Source organism: Pseudopodoces humilis, chromosome 3 (assembly GCF_049639895.1).
Source record: "Pseudopodoces humilis isolate 2021_Gansu_Grassland_sample_001 chromosome 3, ASM4963989v1, whole genome shotgun sequence".
NCBI classification, from domain to species: Eukaryota; Metazoa; Chordata; class Aves; order Passeriformes; family Paridae; genus Pseudopodoces; species Pseudopodoces humilis.
Window position 1 is genome coordinate 78,108,422 of NC_142202.1, and position 21,746 is coordinate 78,130,167.

Sequence of the window (21,746 nt, forward strand, 5' to 3'; positions counted from 1 at the left end):
TGAGCCCGCAGCGTCCGGCTACGCCCGCCGGCGCTAGGGTGCTAGAGGCGCGGCCGGGCCCGGGAGCGGGCCCGGGCGAGCGCGGAGGCCCTGGCGGCCCGTGACCGGGCGCGTCAGGTGACGCGGGTCACGCCGCCTCCCCGCCCGCCCCGCCGGCAGCTGCGCCGCGCTCCGCCAGCGCCGTGCGGGGGGAAGGAGGGGAGCGGCGGCGGGCGCGGCGCCAGCGCGGGACCTGCGCCCCCCGCGCCCCGAGCCCGCCGCAGGCAGAGGGGCCGCGGAGCCCCGCCAGGAGCCCGGCCGGCATGAGCCAGGTGCCGAGGAAGCTGCCGGAGGAGGAAGAGGGGGACGAGGAGGAGGAAGAGGAGGAGGAGATCGTGGGCTTGGCGGGCTATGCCGACGGGGCCGAGTCCTTCTCGGACGGCGACGCGGAGAGCGGCGGCGATGAGGCGTGTGAGTGCCGCTCGCGGCGGCCGCAGCGGCACCGGGGGCGGCGGGGAGCGGCGTGGCGGCGGCCGCGGGGGCGGCGGCGGGGGCTGCCCCGGGAGAGAGGAGGGGCAGCACGGGGCCCGCAGGGGGCGGCGGGGTAGCGGCGGGCAACGAGTGCGGGTGTTGAGTGAGGCGGGGCGGGGGCCGGGGTGAGGCCGGGACGGTGACGGGGGACACAGGGCCGCCGCCAGGAGGTGAGGGTTGGCGGCCCGCGGATGTGGGTCAGGGAAGAGGCGAGACTCCCCGCGGAGTTCGGGGCACGAGGGGAGCCAGGGACGGCGGTGCGGGGAAGACGAGGCGTCCAGAGGGAGGGCAGGCCCAGCTGGGGACGGGGTTGGGCGTTGAGAGGCCGGGCGGAGCGAGGATGCTGTGGAGGTGGCCGTGGGAAGGGCCGGGACGGGGACAGGGTGCTCTGTGGGTCAGAGGGTGCAGGGAGCTCTGAGGAAGGAGCAGGGCAAGGGCTGACAGGTAGCAGGAAAAGGACAGGTTGGGAAAGAGGGAGGAGGACAAGGGACTGCAGGCAAAGTGTGTGTGTAATTTCTCATCAGTATTCTTCATGTCTAGAGTGAGAGTTATTAGTTATTAGAGGCCACAGCTTGATGATGTGACCCGAGTGTGCCGAGGAGGTGGGGGGTTGGGTGTCACGCTATAAAAGGCAGCGGCCACACGCAGCTCTGTGTCCGGGGCTGCTCCGCAGCTGCGAGTGTCAGTCCCACAGTGGCAGGCTCTGCTAAATGTCCGTCGGTCTGTGCTTGTGAGGAGCCGCCTTACTCACTGCATGTCCGTGTCAGTATGGATGGTGATGCTGAGAAGGACGGGCTTACCAGGAAAAGCAGTCTCATTCAGTAGAAAAAGGAAATGCCAGCTCAGAGCCTGTTGCGTTCATTCAGAGCCTGAATTCATTCTTCTGAGACATATTTCACAAAGGAGCTTGGAGAACTCTCAGTATCGCAGGATAAAAAAAAAAAAAAAAGTGCTTTTTTATAAGAGCATAATAAAAGGCCACATATTTTAAGTCTGCTTTGATATTAGTGTGCGGAACCCTTCTCCTTAAAGGCTTGATCCTCCAGGCTGCCATGGGAGGTGCTGCATTGACTAATGTAATTTTGGGGAGTGGAGGAAGGTCAGTGCTTTGGGTGTAAGCTTTTGTGGTTAAAAGCTATAGGAATGTTAGACTGTAAGAGCTATTACTGAGACTAAATAAAGTCTTACTTGAAATGAGAATTGCCTTCATTTTGATGCAAAGAAAGTAAATTTTAATGTGTTTCTTTAGTGCTGCTTTAACTTAGTATTTTCTGTAGAGAAGTAACCCATATATTGTCTCCAGACAAATGCATTTGGATATTTTTGAATAGGAGCTTGTTAGACTGCTAAAAATTGCAATTGCTTCTTTATAGTAACACCAGAATATTGTACTTAACAGAAAAGAACTTTTACATCCTAAATAGCAGGAGAAGACAGTCAATGCAGGGACTATTTTACACAGGATTAAAACAAAATCCATTTTAACTGTCCAGATTCCCTGGTTTTCTGTTTCATTTTGAATTCTCTGGAGAAAGAGGCATATAACATCTGAAATGGAGGGGGTTGGGATTCGGGTCTGTGTTTTGTGTAACACTGTGCTGCAGGGCAAGGGACTTTCCTCTTTTTTTTGTCCTCTCTTCCTGGATCTGTACAGCAAGTAGTCCAAAATTCAGTGTCACAGCCTCCACTTTTCTACAAAGAAAGAATGAAAAGGGCAGTATAAGAAGAATGACTTCAATGCATGGCTGTTGACAGTGACAAGAGAAGGCAGACTTAAAAGCATAATTTCTTCTTCTTGTAAGTCTGCAGAAGATATCAGAATTTCATATTGGTCATCCCTCATGCTATACTGGTTTTGTGTCTCCAGCTTCAATGCTGAAAGGCTCTTGCCCTTAGTTTACACTTAGGGTCATATTCAGAAATCTTGAAACACTTAAATTTACGTAAAGCCTTGTCAGATTTTTAATAGATGCAATTAAAAAGTGTTTAGAAGCAGGAAAGCCCTCTGCAGAGTGTCCAAGGAAGTGGCTTTAAGACATACCACTGCTGAGTGCTGCACTTATGGTAGCATGGAACCAGGTCTTCTGGTTCTGAGACTTTTCTGTAGCCACAAGAATTTCCTTCCACCAGGCATTTCTGCAATGTCTATGAACCCACAGTAGCTGAACAGCCTTCTTCATTACATACAAGCTTTTTCTGTTAACTCTTTAGTCTCAGGCCATCTGTTAGTGTTGAAGATGTTAATTTTATGTGTTTTATGAGGGCATTGTCTTGACAGCAATCCAAAGTGCTGCAAATACCACAGTCACAGCAGTACTGGAAATGCTACAAGATTAATGGATTTGAAGGTAAGAGTAGAAAGTTTGGGACTGCTACCTCTCCTTTACACAGAAATTGTTAAAACTTAATATAACTGCATTAGGGGAAAAAAATCATTATTAGCTGTATTTGTTCAAAACTAGACTCAGAGGCTTGTTACCTTGTGGATGGTAACATGAGCAAAATAATTCTTTTTAGCTTTATGTTACTTGAACAGATGAGCTGTGGTATTTTATATGGATGCTTGAAAGCTGGTGGGATGTACAGAATGTGGCATCCCCATCCCATACGCCTGCAAAGCACAGATAGTCACCTGCTTTCACAATTAATTGCAGTTGATCTGAAATTCAGGATGGACTTCAAAAACTGTTTTAGTTATCTATATATATATCTCATAGCATAAAGGAGATACTAAAGTATTCATTGTGTACTAGTGAGACAGGTTGGGACTGCTACGTGCAGTTCTCAGCTCCTCAGAGCTGTGCTCTTCTGCATGTTGCAATGCATGCAAAACACACTCCATAAGCAAGGATACAACTGCAGTTAACAGAAGTTCTGTAAGGAATTGAGTGCTTCTCTAGGGGAAAGTGCTTTTAGGTTTAAGTTAAATTTGTGAATACTTCAAAGGAACGGCCTCTAACCAGCATGGCTTCTGTTCTTCTTGGCTGCTTAGAAAAGTTGAAATATGAAGGGCTGTTGATATGCATTAGACATTGGCATTTTGCAACATTTACTCTGCAAAAGTGAATGAAGCAGGAAATGTGTTGCATCTCACAAAAGGGAAAATTATCTTTCCCGTTATAGAACAGAGAAGAGTTTAGTGTTTCTCTTGGGCATATTATGATCTCACTCAGTAACCTAGTCTGGGAAGTTGCAGTGATACATCTACTGGCATTTCTGTGGCAAATTAAAAAAGGAGTTGTCATGTACTCCTGCAAAGGAATGTGGGCAGGCAATGCATCGTCCAATTCCTTTACATATAAGGTAATCTCTTAACTCTCTGAGAGGGAAGTACTGTAGAAGCCTTGCTATCTCGTCAGGTTTGGATGATACTCTTAACATTTCCCTGTCTTTGAACTGGCAGGATTTCAAAAGCTAAGTAACAGTCTTACTAGCAGAAGAGCTGGTCTTCATTCTATTTGCAGTTGCAACTGTATTTTTTTTTAGTATGGCTTTAATAGAAAGCAATTTCCTGCTATTAAGCATTATAATCAGTAAAAATCTAACAGCCTGGGATAATTTAATACCACAATGTAAAAAGTCCAAGTTATTTAAAATATTTCTTTAGATACGTGTGGGTTTTTAGCTTGTTTGTCAAAGAAAAGGGAGTTAGGCAGGTAGCCTGTCCTCTGGTTGTCTCGTCAACGGGCAGAATCTTAGAAACTGCTGTCCACTTTCAGCCAAATCTGAACAAAAGATGTCTCAAAGGTTATTAAGTTCTCACAAGTTTGAGGAAAACTGGCATTCAGAAGAGAGGAGAAAGCTAAATGAAGTGTCCTCAGAGGGACAGGTGAGCAGCTTTGTGTGTTCACTGTGGCAGCAGCTGGCAGATGGGTGTACACAGTGTAGCCAGCTGAAATGTGCTGAGCTCCAGAATAGCCACAGCATGTCATATCTATTATTTGGAGATGTCATAAGACATACAGGAGGAAGTTGGTGTTTTTGTGGTGGGAAGAGGAAGGGGACACAAAGTACAAATCCATGGTAGATGAGACTTCATAAGTTCAGTTGCCTACAGAGCAAATGGTAGGCTTTTTATTTTTTTTTTTAAACATGCAATAAAGCCTCAACTTGAAGACTGTTCTTCATATGCTTTTATAAAGTCTTTATAAAGCTTTGAATAAATTTATATATATATAATAGCAAAATCTGAAATATATGCTCTTCTGATTACCAAAAAACAGAGTGAGATGGGGAATACACCATTAAATCTTGCATGTTTGGTTTGGTTTATTCAGAAGACTATACCCCCAAAACATAAAATATCATTACATCATCTAAGAGCAGATATTTATTATTCTTCTGAAGGTGTGAAGTGTTGTAGGCACATGTTTCTCCCAGCCACAGGAGGTACTACCTCTGCTCAAGTTGATGGGAAGAGTAGAGGGGCATGCTGACCTCAGTTTCTTACTTCCTAAATTTGTTGTGTGTAGATAGCAGAAGTGGCCATTGCGATGTTAACAGGATGAGATTCTTACAGAGTTACCTGTCCCTGTTCTGCCTGACAGCATTTCCCCTGTGCACTACTACTGCCTAGCAGTGTCCATGCGTGATAATTGACAAGACCACAGTAAGTGGTAATACCTGCCAAGGCCTTTCAATTGCATTTGAAATGGACAGGATCCCTCCGATAATGAATTGAAGGCTTCTGTCAGTCACTGGTGGCACGGATCTGCACTGAATGGCACAACCTCTCATAAGCCAGTAGATGGTGCCAGGAGATGTTTTATGCCAACACTGCAATACCTTCTGTTTGAGAAGCCCTACTCTCTGTCACTCAAATTTGGGAGGCACAGACAGACCGGGACAAGGTTCTGTACCCTCCTGGCAGACATACGCTGCTCCTATGTTTCTGAAAGCTGTGAATGAGGCTTCAGGCACACAAGAGGACACAAGATGTGGTCACCACCTGTGGGTGCAAAACATGCTCCTAGGCAAAGGATTCCTTTAAGCTTTCCATCTTTTTTGGCTGATAAGACTATGTAATAAATTGGCAGGTTCAGATTGTTCCTGAGGTTTCTTGTTTTGTACTTTCATATTTTGGGAGTAAAGCTGACCACTTAATGTATGCAGGGCATATTCAAGAATGATGCATGTGAATAAATGTGTGCCAGTTTTTTGCAATTCAAAACTTAGCCCAGCAGAAAAAAAGAAAAAGAAATGCAGTTCCATTGTACTATGAAGTATAATCTGAATAGTCTGTAGTGCAGTGGATGGGAGAAGGTCTACCAAACCTCACTGGATAGTATGTTCAGCCTGTTGTGTGATAGTGTTTTAAACCTGACCTCTGTGTACTCTGAGTTGTACTCAGTGGATTTAGCACTGACAACTCATTTTTTTGTGCTGCTTGTGTTTGACACCGCAGAGTCACAGACATGTTTCAAAACTTTTCACATAAAAGGGCAGTGCCATTTCACCTCAGCACCAAAGGACATTTCAAAGTTACAGGCCAACTTTATGCATTTAGACTGCTTTAGGTGTTTCAATTTGAGATATCTGAAGCTAAAATTGGTGTGCCTGCAGGAATGGATAGCTATACATTCATGTCCTTACAGATATAACAGCACAGTTTACTGTTGGAACTACTTGATGCTGATATAACTGCATCAGCACCAGAAAAAGTGGTGCCAGTTTCAAACTGGGGTAGGTAACACAATGAAACTCCTGTGTTCCCAGGCCTTTCTTTTGCAACTAGGCAGATGATACGCTGTAATCTTATTTATTGGATAACAAACCTTTACAGATTGTAACACAAATTACTGAGCAGCAGGTGAAATCCAAAGCACCTTAGAAAAGGACTCATGAGCTCAGTACTGTGAGTTCCAACACAGAAGCATTGTGTACCTGATGAGTTGAACTCTTCTTGTAGCTCCTTGCATTTCATTTATTTATTTATTTATCGGTTGATTGACTTTAGAGAAAGGAAGCCCTCAGGTAGAAAGATCATGCAGAGGTACTTAACACAGTCCTACTCTGTTCCTGCAGCATGTAGCTATCTGCTGAAAAGGGTATTTGTTATCAGATGATACTCTTTTAAAGAAGAATATATGTGGCATAGTGTTAATTAGAGTAAAATTAGGTATTTTAAGATGTCTATGTGTGATAACAGATTTTTCGCATGCAAACAGAGCAGTCAAACCTTCTGCAGTTTCTGTCTTGGAGGTGAGAAGTAGATTTTCTGATAGTATACCCTAAGGGGCAAATAATTCAAGTCAAAATGCCTGTAGCACTGCTCTCTAAGCTTAAACATTGGCAACATTTGCATAAATTCATATAAAAATTTCATGAAAATAAACATCAAATGCATGTTATCTGGTAGTTGCTAATTATATTGCCATAGTATATTCCTTTTCTTCTTGTGTGATTTTATTCAGTTTTGGATTTCAATGATCCCTTCAGTACTGAAGTTAAGCCAAGAATCCTGCTCATGGGATTGAGAAGAAGTGGAAAGTCTTCCATTCAGAAAGTTGTCTTTCACAAAATGTCGCCGAATGAGACTCTCTTCTTGGAGAGCACAAACAAGATCTGCAGAGAGGATGTTTCCAACAGCTCCTTTGTCAACTTTCAGATATGGGATTTTCCTGGGCAAATTGACTTCTTTGACCCTACGTTTGATTATGAGATGATTTTCAGAGGCACTGGAGCACTGATATTTGTTATTGATTCTCAGGTAAAAAAAAAAGGGGCTTTAAGCTACTTTTTTTCTTTTCTTCCTTAAGCAACAGACAAATGGGTTGGAAAGCACAGGTTTTTTCAAAGCAAATAAATAATCTATATCACAAATACACATTAAAAGAAGTCATTAAAATCTGAAGAGCTGCTTGGCTATTTTTAATCTCTCTGCAATGTATTCGGAAGTTAACTAATTTGTTTTAACATCTCAAGGTTCTTGCTCAGATTCCTAAGTGCTGACAGCATGAGATTGGTGCACATGCTGGATGTAGGCTCAGGCTTTTACTTATAAAACAGTAAAAAAAATCAAGTTGTTGTTGAGCTGTAGTACTCTCTAAAAATAAGTATCATAAAATTTAATATATATATATTTTTAAATACTTTCCTAACTCATAGCTCTTCTTTTTCCTTTATTAGGATGATTATATGGAAGCATTAGCTCGGCTGCATCTTACTGTGACCAGAGCCTATAAAGTGAATCCAGATATCAACTTTGAAATCTTTATCCATAAAGTGGATGGTTTATCTGATGATCACAAGATTGAAACACAAAGGGATATTCACCAGAGGGCAAATGATGACCTTGCAGATGCTGGATTGGAAAAGATTCACCTCAGGTGAGAAAAATTGCTGGGTAGAGAATGCTAAAGTGCTGAGCAGCTTATTTGATGAGTTAGCATTTTCTGTCCTCTTTAAGTAGCAGGCAATAGGCTTATGACATATGAAGGAAAGGGATAATCAGAGATACTGTATTTGACCTGAGCCAAAGTATCCTATTTCTGATTGCTGTCTTGAAGGGAAACAAGGAGAGCTGCTTAGTTACAGATGACAAACATGCCAGAATCCTATCAGTTTTTGCTGCAGTTGCTGTCTTGAAATAAATTGGCTTGGACAGTGACAACAACTGGTAGAGTTCCAGGCAGTGGAGGGTATATTCTACTACATCACTTTTGCCTTCTTTGAAAGCTCTCTGCCGCATGGTCCCCTCCCAGTCACTCATCCTCACTGCTCCAGCCTGCTTGGAGCAGCTTGGGAAAACCTGTGCTGTATCTTTGCTTTGTGTCTTCTGGTAAAATGGGTTACTGTAGCAAATAGTGACAACTAGTGGACTTTGCAGGCTGGGAACCAGAGGACATCAAGTTGTCATGGTTTTCTTAGCACTTTAAAGCCAAGTACAAATATATTAAAAAGAGAGACCTGCTCATGAACATGCCAGCTCTTTAGAGCTCTTAACTACTTGACTGCATCACTGCACTGATAAATGTGTCCACAACTTTAAAAAAGTAGATCACAACAGACATACTCAGTAATACTCCTCTCCTGAAATTTGATAAATATGTTTTGTAAGAATGCCAGCATGGGAGTTGCATTAAAAATGTTCTGTATCAAGTTCTAGGTTAGGTTTCAGTATCTAGGTTGGGATTTTTTTAGTATAGAGATGAAGTCCTGTGCTCAAATCATATCATGACTTTAGATCACGGGAGGGGGTAATTGCAATTACTGTCTGACAATATTTTATTTCACTCATATTATGAAAGGTACATCATGTTCACAGTATGTGGCTAAAAGGAAAATGTGGTGACATTTTTTTCCAGCTTTTATCTGACAAGCATATATGATCATTCTATATTTGAAGCATTTAGCAAAGTGGTACAGAAACTGATTCCACAGCTCCCAACACTGGAAAACCTGCTTAACATCTTTATTTCAGTAAGTACTTACTATATCCTTTGTCTGTAGATCTGGCTATGTCCAACATGCATGTTCAGATACTCTGTTCACTGCCTTCTTAGAGATCATGAGCAATTTCTCTCAGAGAAATTATCAGAACTTAGTTGAAAATGCACCTCCATGCAGCTTGGCCTCACCTCCATGTCTATTAAACAGCATTGATGAGCTGCTGAGATTCTCATAGTTATATAAGTCACATAAAATGGGTTAGCAGCCATCACTTTTCTGCTCATAGCATCAATCTGAATGTTGCAAGTCTGTGCTGCATGTATTTAAGTTGCACTTAAAACTTGTATGAGTATTTAAAGGAACATAATCTAGTCTGACCTCATATGGGGAGCTGTCTGTGGTGCTTCCCAGAATTAATTGTACTTTGTATCAGAAGTTTACCGAGCTTAAGAAAATCTTCTTATGTCGTGAAATCTTTAGACGTAGAGTCCACCATGACTTTCACTGCTTCCATAGTTACTCTGAAGGCCAGTTAGGGAGTTTTGTATATCTAGTGGTTTGTTACTGTGGAAGAGATCGCTTGCTCCACTCTTCCTGTATGTCTGATCCCTTCTTTTCCTTTGTACTGGTTCTGACACTCACCTGTTCTCTCATTGGGGTTCCTATACCATGCACTTATGCACTGTTTAATTTAGTTAAAAACAGGTCATGGAGGTGTCCACCATGTTCTTGTTCTGACACAAGGTAAGAGATGGAAACATGGGGCAGTGAGTGAAGGGGAGCACAGCAAGTAGATTATGAAAAGGGGAAATTCCCTATTTCAGTGGTTGTTAAATCAGGTCATAGTGGCTCAAAAAACGGCACCCTTTCTCACAGTATTCTAATTTTGAACTTGGCATCTGGCACTGAAGCTTCAATTTCTAAGCAAGATACATTGTTATGTCTTTTTGTGCTTTTTCATAAGAAATTATTTAATATCATTCAACAGCCTTTTAGATAAAATTAGACTTCATGGTTTCCCAGTGTGAAACTGGAGAGAGATAAAAGTTAGATGTGAAAGGAAAAGCTAGGAATAGAGGAAGGTCATTCCAAGACTTCTCTTACTATTAAACAGCATATTTATACTTTTTCATAATGAATAGTTTGCTGCAAAGATCTGTTTCTTCCAAAACAGCTAGACTGTATACCAGTTATTATCATGTAATGTCAAAACTCCACAACAGAGAGGTAACAAAGAAATCATGACAGCTGTTCTAGAGCTATTAGAGAGTGATTTTGGCACACAGTTTTAGAGAGAAAGCTGGCTTTATAATAGTATTCCTTGTGCCAGAGTCATTCCAGTCAGTCATTGTGAGTCATCTCTGTATGGAATCTCATCACTGTTTGAAGTTGGTGAAGGTTTTGTACAGAATCTCCACATGAACTGAGCATAGGCAGCTTCCTGAATGACTGATGGCAGATGCTTCTGTGTCTGGAGCACCCAGCTCCAATCATACCTAGAATATCAGGTATAGTTTTTAAGGAAGAGCGAGTATTTCAAATAAATGTGAAGTCCAGAAAAGTGGGGGAGGTGTCCCTGTTCAGTATGGGAAAGTCCCAGTTTCTTTGCTCCAGTTTCTTAGTGACCTAGAGACATGTGTAGCAGCATCATTATGTCCTCAGTATGCTTGCTGTTTTTACGAGTATCTTCTGTCTCTAGAAAGACTCAGAATGACTATTTGCAACCACAGGATGATTAAATCATTCTCCCACATAAAATTAGTTAGGGGGTGCCTCTTTACCTTGACAACTTAGTAACAACAAATTTTGGCATGGAGTTTGGTCGTGCCTTACCTCAGGAAGTTAGTGTTGGATATCAGGGTGTGGGTGTATTAGTGTTCTAATTTTGGTTTTGCAGCAGCATTCATGAGGAAGTGCTTTCATTTATGCCACAGAGATTTCCAACACAAAAAGTTGATGATTACAAAAATAGATCTGCGATCACTCTTTAAGTTCAAAGCAGGTTTTTGCCCAAGTTTATAATGCCACAGTGTGTGAGCATGTTTGAGGAACCATCAGTGTATATATAATACTGCTTCTGTATTCTTTAATGTAACTGCTTGTAAGTCATTAAATAACTGCCTCTCAAAATCCATGTTACTCTTACCTGGCTAACATACATACCAGCTTCATATAGAAGGATGCCTGTTTCTTAATTACTGTGGCTTTATCAACCAATCAAGTTGTGTGACATGGGAAAGCAAATTTTCATTTGAGGGTTGTTTGGTTTGTTTTGGGGGATATTAAAAAGTATGTATTAAAACCAACAATTACAGTAAAAATAAAATCATGTATAGTTTTGATAATTTAATGATTTAAATATTGTAATCTGTAAATTCAAATGTAGTGCTTAAAATTAATTAATGAAATCTGTTGTGTGATGTAAGGCCTGTTTAAATAATTGTCCAAAATTCATTACTAACTGGATGTGACTGGCAATATCCTCTTAAATTCTTTTGAGAGTCACTTTTTAGGGCCAAATTCTGACTTACTTTTATACATTAAATACAGAAAAAGACAGGCCTGCTTACCTATCCTAGGAATTGGAGGAGTACCACTTTTACTGAGCCCATTCTATTTAAAGAATAGAAACTGTCTTCTACATCATCACACCCCATATAGTTGAGAAACATGGTTTGAATTTCAAGTACCTCGTGGTTTTTACCTATCCAAAATAAAATCCCATATATTCATTGCAGATTTTTCACAATGACTCTCTTGGTTTAGATTAACCATGGGATATTCTTACATCCATTCAGAATGCTTTTAGCACATGTTGCATCTTCTCTGCAGACTGTAGGGTTGTGTCAGAGAGAACTGTTGCTTATTCAGACCCTGCTCTCATTTAATCAATGGCAGCCTTTCATTCAGTAAGGAACCTACCAGCTCTAGTAACAGAAACAGTTGATTTCTTATTGTCATTTTCCCTCAACATTAATGATAAAATGTCTCTTTGAATAGTACTTTTATCCCCCTTTTCCTGTTTTTTTTATGACTTGTTACTATTGTTTCTACAATTTCTGTTTGGGTTTTTTTTGCAGGCTAGGGGGATAGCGGGTGGGGGGTGGGGTGTTGAGTAGTTTTCACACAAAAATTATGGGAAATCCTTTGATTTTTTGGTTACAGTTGTACTAAAACCCCTGACAAATTAAATATTTGAAGGCATGTGGGTAAATTTAGTGGTTACTACTTCTGGCAGTCCATCCCACCATTTCGTAGAGGTTTCTGTCACCATACAAAGTTCTAAAGAAGAAAATACATGCAGTTTCTCAGCAGGTCCTATCACAATGGATCAGTTGTAACTGAAAACAAGCAGAGTTTAAGTTAAGAGACGAATTTCTGCCCTTAACCAGCAGGTGTAACTGCTGGCACAGCAAACGTCTCAAGATGTTCATGGCAAACGTTCAGAAAACTTTCTGAAATGTGACAGCAAGTACAGGCAGGCTACAGCACCTGGAGCTCTGAGATGAAAAAAATCACTTCTCATTGTTAAATGTTACTGTATTGTTACTGTCATCTTAATAATTTGAAGTGCATCTTACCTGTACAGCTGAAATTGTTGCTATGTCTCTGTGTAATACAAAACCTTGTAATTGGCTTCTCCTGAATGGCACTGCGGGGCTCAAGTTTCAGCTTCTTCTGTCTGAAATGACTTGTATTTTCAAATACAATTTTGGCAATAAGTTACAGCTATGTACTTACATGGTATTTCAAGAGAGCCTTGTAATTAATCTTCATTGACAGCATCTGTTGAACTGTGTGAGGTGCTGTCAGAATTACTATTTTAAAAAGCAAAATTACAGAACTCCCATATGTGGCCAGAACAACCAGCATAAATATGCATACATTTTTGTTCTTTGGGCTCAAAGAACACAGACTCATGGAACCCTGTAGGCTGAAAGATACCTTTAGAGGTCAGCTGCTGCTCAGTTAGGCCAGTTACAGCAAGCTGGTTATGGCTGGGTCCAGTTCAGCTTTGTGCATTTTGAAGGATAGAAATGCTACAGACTCTCAGGTCAGCATGCTCCCAATCCTTCACCACGCCTACGTTAATTTTTTTTCTCTTGTATTAAGTCAGAATTCCAGCCTGTGGCTTTTGGCTTCTGTCCTTCAATGTTGTAGCTCTCAGAAAAGTTTGGCTCTGGCTCTGACTTCTTTGAACCCTTACATTAGGTATCTGTAGATAGCAATGAGTCTTCTCTTCTTCAGGTTGAACAAAGCCATTTCTCTGAGACTCTCCTTGTACATCCTGTGCTTCAGCCCATCTACCTAAGGTATCCACAGTGTATACTTTGAATATTTTTTTTATTACTGAGTTTCTGAAATATGCCACTCAGAGGGTCTTTTCCATTATGAAATGCAAGAAATTCACCTCTACACTCTGTTATTACTAATGGATGTTATTGCAGCCTTAGCTCTGTCTGCAGTGATGGAAGAATGACACCTCTTTAAGAAGAAAATGCCCAAAATACTGCTGTCCATTGTTGAATAGCATATCTAGTGTTGGAAGTTTTTCCACCTATTTCAGGAAATATGGAAAACAGGACAGTCACTTTAGTTACTTAACTATGTGTTAAATAGTTGATTTAGAAAAGGAGGAAGAAAAATTGGAAAAGTTCTGTAACTGTGCAAAATAAGCTGAAACTACTAAAACTTGTTAGGGATTTTCAGTGTGGTTTTTGGTGGTTACAGAACTACTGTGACAGCAGTCCCAAATCATGTTAAAATGGGAATCACATATATAGAGACAATTCAGTTGGATGGAGAAGGTTTTTTGTATTCCCATATAGGTGGATACTGAAGAGTATTTTATAGCTTCTGCTTTAGCACTTACTGGAAAATTGCCCTTTTTTTCATGCTGGGAGAGCTGTGCAGGTGTAATCCCTTGACATCAGCCAGCAAGGCTACTGTTTTCAATTAAGCAGTACACTTTTTTTTTTTCCAGGAAGCAGAGGTTTATGTCAGTTTACCTTATCTACACAAAAGAGTAAGAGCCAGCAGTCCTGGCTAGCTTCTCAGAGCTGTGAATACGATACATCTTCAGTATGGAGAGCGTCTTAATCAGCTTGGCAGGATGACAGGAACATAGCTGTCATCACTTTAGCAAGCCTTAGCATTTTAAACATGGCTTTAACCACCAGTGCTACATGAAACCTGACGGCACCATCAAAACACTGGTCTCGCTCCTGTGATCCTAAACGATGTTCTACAGAACCAGACAGTAGAACAGCTACAGACTGCAATGAGAAATCAGTTCCTGAATAATACTGTCTTCTTTGTCCATCAGTGTTTTCTTTCCTTTGTTTCTATCTTCTCATATGCCCAGCTAGAATAACTTTAGATTACAGCTTTCTTTTATGTCTGTTGCTATAATTAAAACTCCAGAAGCTTGAACTTGGAAGATTTTTCTGCTCCCCACTTGCCCCCCCTCATTTTCCACTGAAAAGAAATGTAATCTCTCCAGATTACAGTGGAGAAGTTTGAGAGTGTCCCTTGGCATCATGTCTGCTCAGTCAGAAACTGTTGGAAGGTTTGTGAGCAAATACAAATACAAATACAACAGTGCTGTATGTAGTTCTTTCAAAATGAGCTTGATTGCAATTTAATTTCTTTAGCCTAGCCTTTTTATATAACAGGCAAGTAAGGGAACAGAGAAGCTTGGGGTTAATTTGAAAACATGGATTCCACTTTATTTTTCTTTTTTTTCTTCTCTTGAATAGAATTCCGGGATTGAAAAAGCATTTTTATTTGATGTAGTCAGTAAGATCTATATCGCAACAGACAGCACTCCAGTGGATATGCAAACTTACGAGCTCTGCTGTGATATGATAGATGTTGTGATTGACATTTCTTGTATATATGGGTAAGTAAATTGTGAATCTTTTCCATAAAGCTGTGTACTGAGATTCTGAATAGCCTCAAAATTGTGGGTGATGTGGGTATAAACAATAAGGAGAATGGGTAATTTGCCAGGACAGAGGAGGAGGAAACAGCTGGCTTCTGAGGGACCGATCCTTCCCAGCAACAAGCATCGCTCCTTATTCAGTTTCTCTTGTGAGCATCTTCCTCTTTCTATGCTAATAATTTAATTTGGAGGAAGAAGTGGGAAGAAACCAATCTAAAATAAAAGGAAACATCATCATTTTGTTCCCTAGGGTTGAAATCAACAGAAGGATGTCTCCTGTTTTAAAAAGAAGTGGGGCCATATTTATCTTTATTTAATAGCCAGTGGCCTCTAATAGCCTCAAAGAGTTGTTTCACTCTCACTTCAGTTTTCTGTTTGTCCCCTATTCCCTACGTGACCTTTCTGGGCTTTTTTCAGTTTCCCCTTCTTGTACATAAGCAAGTAATAATCTCCTGGGGCTGGCATGTACATCTCCTTGCAAGTTATGTGTTCAGTGTCTTGGCCCTTGACCAAATGTAATTCCAGCCATTCCTGGGAAAGGCAGTGGCACATTAAGAATTAGCACATTAAGATGCTCACACTTGCAGGGCAATGCACAACATGCTTAGAGAGTGGCAGGCTGGGGTAGCTTTGCATTTGTACCCACTCACAGACTTCTTGCACTCTTAGAGAAGGTACAAGAGAGAGTCCTGGTGCAGATGTGCAATAAGCACTGGAACAATAAACTGTTGAATACTTAACCTAAAATCTCTGAAGTTAGTATGTTCTACTGTGTGTTTCAGATTTTGGAGTCATCACTTCAGCAACTGTGTAAGAACTTTTTTTACAGAGGTATAAAATAAAGGATGCTGATTTTTGTAAAGAGAAAGATTTCTGCTGTGTAGCTCAAAGGAGTGTGCATTTAATAATTATCTGTACCACACCATTTGTGGGGCTCTTTATTTACAAAATATCATTCTGCCACTGTGGTTGCATAGCCAATTTGCATTTATCACCAGAGATCTGCTTGCCACTTTTTAGCTACAGACTAAAGACATGATATTACAATTCATTTCTTGTCCTCTGTTCTTGGAGCATCTGTGGAACTTGCCACTTTAATATATTATCGAGACTAATTGTTCTGGGAGGTTGGTGATAACTATCCATTCAACAATATCTGTGTGTGCATTCAGGAGTGAGAATAAAATTACAATGTTACAATGTAAAAAACATAATACAGTGATCATTATGACACAACATCTATGAATGAGAAATCTCTTTTCATAATATGATGTTGCAAAAACCAACATCTCACGAGGAAAGTCTCATGATGTCTTAAACTATCAGTCAGCTGCTACTGCTCAAGCAAGGTTACTGGGTTTGCAGTTATCAGTACAGACCTACTGTTTCACATGTTTATGGTAAATCATAATACAAAGCACTGATAAAAAGAAAAGCAGCCTTGTGGTAAATGGGTGGTAACTTACAGAAGAAAAAATAAGGTTCCAGTTCAGGCACTTGGCAATCAAACAATCGGATTAATAGTCCCAGATCTAAGGTTTGGTGTGTGATGGGATAAACAAATTATCTCTTTGTCGTCTTAGTTTACATAGTGTGTAGTTGGAAGAGTCTCCTTGAAAGATTAAAAGGAAGATTTCATAAAGTTTGAGATTCTTCGTTGAGAGAACCAATGTAACAGTACTTTTGTTAGCTAATCTGGTGTCTTACCTTTTCTTGTTTGTTTGAATATTGCTCTTTAGGCTTAAAGATGATGGCACTGGAACTCCTTATGACAAAGAATCAATGGCAATCATAAAACTGAATAATACAACTGTCCTTTATTTAAAAGAGGTGACAAAATTCCTCGCTCTTGTTTGTTTTGTCAGAGAAGAAAGCTTTGAGAGAAAAGGTATTTTCCCCTTTTCTAGTATTGCATAAATTTTCCTTTATAATAGTGAGTTAATGAATAACTGAGGTTGTTATTAGCTGATAACAGTTTCTAACTGTATCATAAATACTGAGGTAAGTCGAGCTTGATAAAGCTTACATAACATTTTTAAAGGGATGAAAGTACTTGTGCAGGTATTAAGATGGGATGATGTCATAAACGTAGTTGACAACTTTCTGATATGAAAGCATTTGAAAGTTTACATCCAATGCAGTAAAGCTTCCACCTGCAACTGTAGACTGTTAATTTATCTTGACTGACACTGATTTGTACCTGTTGACATCAGCATACACCTTTGGAACAGCTTGCCTGCCGTAACCAAGGGAAAATTTCTGAGACGGATAGAATGTTCTTGCTTTTCTTACATCTGAAAGGAAGCTTTTGAAAAACTGCATATTTAGGACCTAGTCCTATTTAGGAATGCTTTAATATTTTGCAGTTAAAGTGCATAAAATTTCTTTGTTATCTTCTTGACCCTGGTCAAAGTTGATACTGAACCCTTAGTTCATGACCTCTCTGCTCATTGGCACGATGTTCACTGATTTGCTGGTGTTTCTGACATGCTCTGAGACCAAAACACAGCAGTAGAAGAGCAAGCTGTCATTTAGGCTTGTGTGCCCCATCTTGTGATAGTAATTTCACCAGTCAGTATTGGTGTGTTTGTGAACGCAGCACTTGTCTGCTGGGTTTTTTGACAGCCTGTTGAGCTTTTGATAGCACTTAAATTGGTCAAATGTCTCTTCCATACCCCTACCACCTTTATTGTTTATGAATGTTGGATGTAGTCACTTTCTGTTACATGCATAAAAAGTGTTACTTCTGCATACTTACTAACAGCACTGTTTCAGAAAGACATCATGTTGAATAAAGATCCATTAGGGTTTGTCCATAACTGTGGGAGATTGTTGTATCTGCATAGCTGGGACACTTGGTAGCCTGCACTCTTCTGCAGTAAGGTTCTGGTATTATAATGGAGATGGGCTTTTTGTGCCTCATAAATTCCAAGTAATATTCTGTCTGAACTGCAAGGAGACAGAAAACAATTCCTGCAAAAAAAACCCCAAAGTGTAACATGGTGGATTTAAACCACTTAGAAATATGTATCTCCTGTTAGGGAAATTGAAGTGGAAAATAATGCAGTATTTGAGTTAAGAAAGCTTATGGCATTAACATTGAATGAGGTCATGAGCTCAGTACCAAAATTCTAAAATTGTATTGTGGTATTACAGAATTGTAGCACTCAGTAAGTCTTCCAATTGACTACCAATATTGACTTCAGTAAGACTTCCAATTGACTACCAAAAGCTTTACAGCTTTTCTGTGGGATCACATTCAGCCCACTGACATGGTAATGATATCTGCCTATTATGTAAGTATCTAATCTAATAGCATGTCTATTGTGTTACATTTTAATTACAGTGTAAGATGAAATATAGCTGGCTGAGATTTGGTAATAGTTCTATCAAGTATCTATCTCAAAGTTTATGTATTGGCAAAAAATGAACATTTCTTGATTAATAGATGCTACTTATTTTTATTGCTGTTACCCTGTAAAGCAGATTTCCAAAATTACACCATATTTTATGAAAGATTTCAGTTTTTCTTCTAGTATACTGAGCACTTCTTCAAAGCCCTTTATTAAATTAAGGATCTGTTACCTGCCAATGAACTTCTATTTGTTTTCTCTTAAAACTTACAAGTATATTTAATAGCAGACATGGTATCAAGCTGTAATGCTTACTGAATTATTAGCATTTATCAAATGTGCTTTTGCTTAGCACAGAAGAAATTCCTGGACAGTTCACTGAATATGACCTCCAGACAGAGAGTATGGTATTTCACTAAACATAGAATATAAGCAATGTTTTCATTACTTTATTTATATGAATGTATTTATTAATATGTAAAACATTTCTGTCTCTGTAGGATTAATAGACTACAATTTCCATTGTTTTCGAAAAGCCATACAAGAAGTATTTGAAGTAAGAATGAAAGTAGTAAGATCTCGAAAACATCAAAGCCACCTGCAAAAAAATAAAAGACCCACTCCTAATGGGACACCAAGAATGCCACTGTAACTGAGGTTTTTGGGAAATGTGGCAAGCAAAGTTTTCATGAAGTTGATGTGACTTCTGCATCTCATTGCACTGAGTGAAGAGGAAAACAAATGGGACTGATATATTATATGAATTTTCCCTGAACGTTCAGAAAGCACTGTTTAAATATTTTTATCCAATCAGTTTTTTTTCATATAGTGAGCACTTTGAGCAAAATGTTGTATATATAAACATTGAGGTGAGCACTTGTAAGAATTTTCTTAATATATGCTGTAAACCTTTTTCATGCCATATTAAGAAAAAACAGCTGTGACAGAAATACTGGGTACATAATTTGCACTTTTTCATGTTCTTCTTGTGGACTTGGACTTTGATAAACTTAGTTTTTATGGTGATTTTGATGCATGGTGTCAGGTAAAATGTATGCTGTAGTTTGTTTACCTGCTACAATCAAATTGGTTAGTAAACTATTAAGAAAACTTGGTACAATGCCTTTTTAAATTTCTGACAGCTAATACCTAACATTCATACAGATCTAATTTCATATATTTTTCAATTTGTAAACTGAAGAATAATATTGAAGTATTACAGCAATAAGCAACTTACCAGGAATCGTAACTGGTAGGTAAATATTAGCTTTTGTAAAACAGGCTTTTGGCCAAATTTCATCTGGAGTTCTCTTTAACACTGGTCATGCCCTCTCTTGGGTCTGGTTTTATTATTTACCTCAGCATATACCACTAAAATACCTTTCTATAAAGATGATTGTTTTGTAAAATGGCTCTATGTTGCACTGGTATTTTTATAAGGCTTCAGAGGAGTATGTTGTATCTTTATGGCTGGATTTACATTGCTAAGTTTGTGTTGAGACCCTGCACATGTACAGTTGGCGCAATGAAGAATCTGTATGTATTTCCACCCTGGCTTTCTGATGTACTGATAAGTCATAAAGGTGTGACCACTGGGTTCTGATTCCCTCTAACATGGGTACATCTGTCATTGAAATCAAGACAAGACCATTAAAATGAGGACTGGACAATCTACCTGCTGTAATAATCAGCGTACATCACTACTTTTTATTTTAATATTGAACATGGGCAGATTTACCACAGGATCAGCTAGGACAGCAGAGCACTCTCAAACCTAAAAAGAAATTTTTCATGTTCTGTATTCAGTGTTTTTGTTTAATTAGTGATACAAAAGAACAATTTCTAGATGAAAGGGAAGCTCTAATTTTTACCAAGCGTATGCACAGTCCAATGGTTTTGTTGGCAGCTTTTGGGAGTGAGAAGGACTTGACCAGAATGAGAGGCAGCTTGCTTTAAACCAGAAACAGGATAGGACAAATGTACCTTATTCACAGCTAATCTGCCTCTAGCCAAAATAGTTCTGGAGGCGGGCAGGAAGATAGAACCAATAGTCAAGAGTTGTGTGAGAAGTAATGCAGTCCTAGGGGCTCAGGAAGGTAAGAAATACTGGTAATAGTGAAAGCCACTGATCCTGATGCTGGTGTGAAGAACAGTGACAGCAGCTGTAGTCAAATCAGAGTATTTCAAAAACACAGAGTTCAAATTCCTTTTGGTGCTGTCACCACACATCATCTTAGTTGAGGGCGATTCTTCTGACTAGCCCCTCAGTTAAAGTAATGCAAAGCTGTTTTCAGAGTTCACCAAAGCAGTGATGGGTAAGAGACACCTTTTGGCAGCTTTCCATCCACAGGACTTTCGTTGAAGGGCTGCCATAATTTCTGGCCGTATGATTGTCTTCCATTTTGTTGCGCTCCCGCACTGGGTCACAGTGCTTGTTCTCCCTTCACCCCACCAGGTGTAGGTCGCTATGTGGGACTAAGAACACCTACCAGGCTGGGCCAGATTTTTTTTTTTAATGTGTGTAAATTATCTCATCATAGTGGCTATGGTATGACTCATAACTAAATGTAGCTTCCATATATTTGGTGTGAGTTCTATGTAGCCATGCATGGTCTTGTATTAGAGACCATCAACTTGTTTAAGATGATGAACTATGACCTCTCATAGTCCCCTCTAGAATTTGGAACAGACTCTCTAGCATAATTTAGTGAAGGTGACTTTAGCAAACATAAAACTTCCAACTGGATATTATCAGAGTAAGTGTAATCTTCATCAAATTACTTATTTTTCAAATATAAAATTGAAAGAATGTTAAAAATTCATTAGTTTTAGTGTTTAACTTTGATATTTTCAGGTTAGGTGATGACTCATTTAACTTTTGAGTAATCATTTTCTACTGTATTAGCTGAAGTGATTGAGCACTGACTGAGGAATGCAAGGTTCTTTTTAAGAACATATTTTAAAGCTTGTTTTTACTTTAAAGAAAATAAAATTTTATTGAGATTCTAGTTTTTATTTTAAAGAAATTAAATACCCCATGTGCTACAAGAGCCACTTAAAGCAGTGTTGACATACTTTTTCTAAAATTAGAAACTGTGGAAGAAGTAATTACTTTCCAGATAGTCCAATATTTCTAAGGTACCTGATCTGTGAGTTTCCATTTCTTACTTATCATTGAAGTTGACTAGAAATGGTAGGGACCATTAATGAATAAGCCACATCTTTTTAAAACTGGTTTACAATAAACCCAAACCAATTTAGTATCCTGTAGACATTTTAAAGTCAGGAGCTAGATAACCATAAAATATTGGTTCCAAGAACTTGTTATAGTTGAGGAAATCCCTGTAAGTAATTCAACAGGCAGCAGCTCAGAGTGTGTGAGGGGTTCTCTAAAGAGTTCAAATGCACCTTTGAGCATGCACTGGAATGGCTATTTAAAATATTACAGTGCTGGAATATGTTTCTGAAATCTGGCAATTACCAACATGCTGTGCATTAGCATGGAAGTGTAACTGACAGGAGCAAACTACTCTGATAAAGCATAATCC

At 39.7% G+C, this 21,746-nt stretch overlaps 1 protein-coding gene across 1 annotated transcript; it reads left to right on the forward strand.

Moving 5' to 3' along the window:
- Positions 1–251: 251 nt before the first annotated feature.
- Positions 252–19,872, forward strand: RRAGD (Ras related GTP binding D). The gene is made up of 7 exons (XM_005518203.3): positions 252–450; positions 6,924–7,219; positions 7,639–7,838; positions 8,817–8,931; positions 14,661–14,803; positions 16,585–16,733; positions 18,699–19,872. The coding sequence occupies exons 1-7, from the start codon at positions 303–305 to the stop codon at positions 18,848–18,850; spliced, it is 1,203 nt and encodes a 400-aa protein (XP_005518260.1). The 5' UTR covers positions 252–302; the 3' UTR covers positions 18,851–19,872.
- Positions 19,873–21,746: the final 1,874 nt, after the last annotated feature.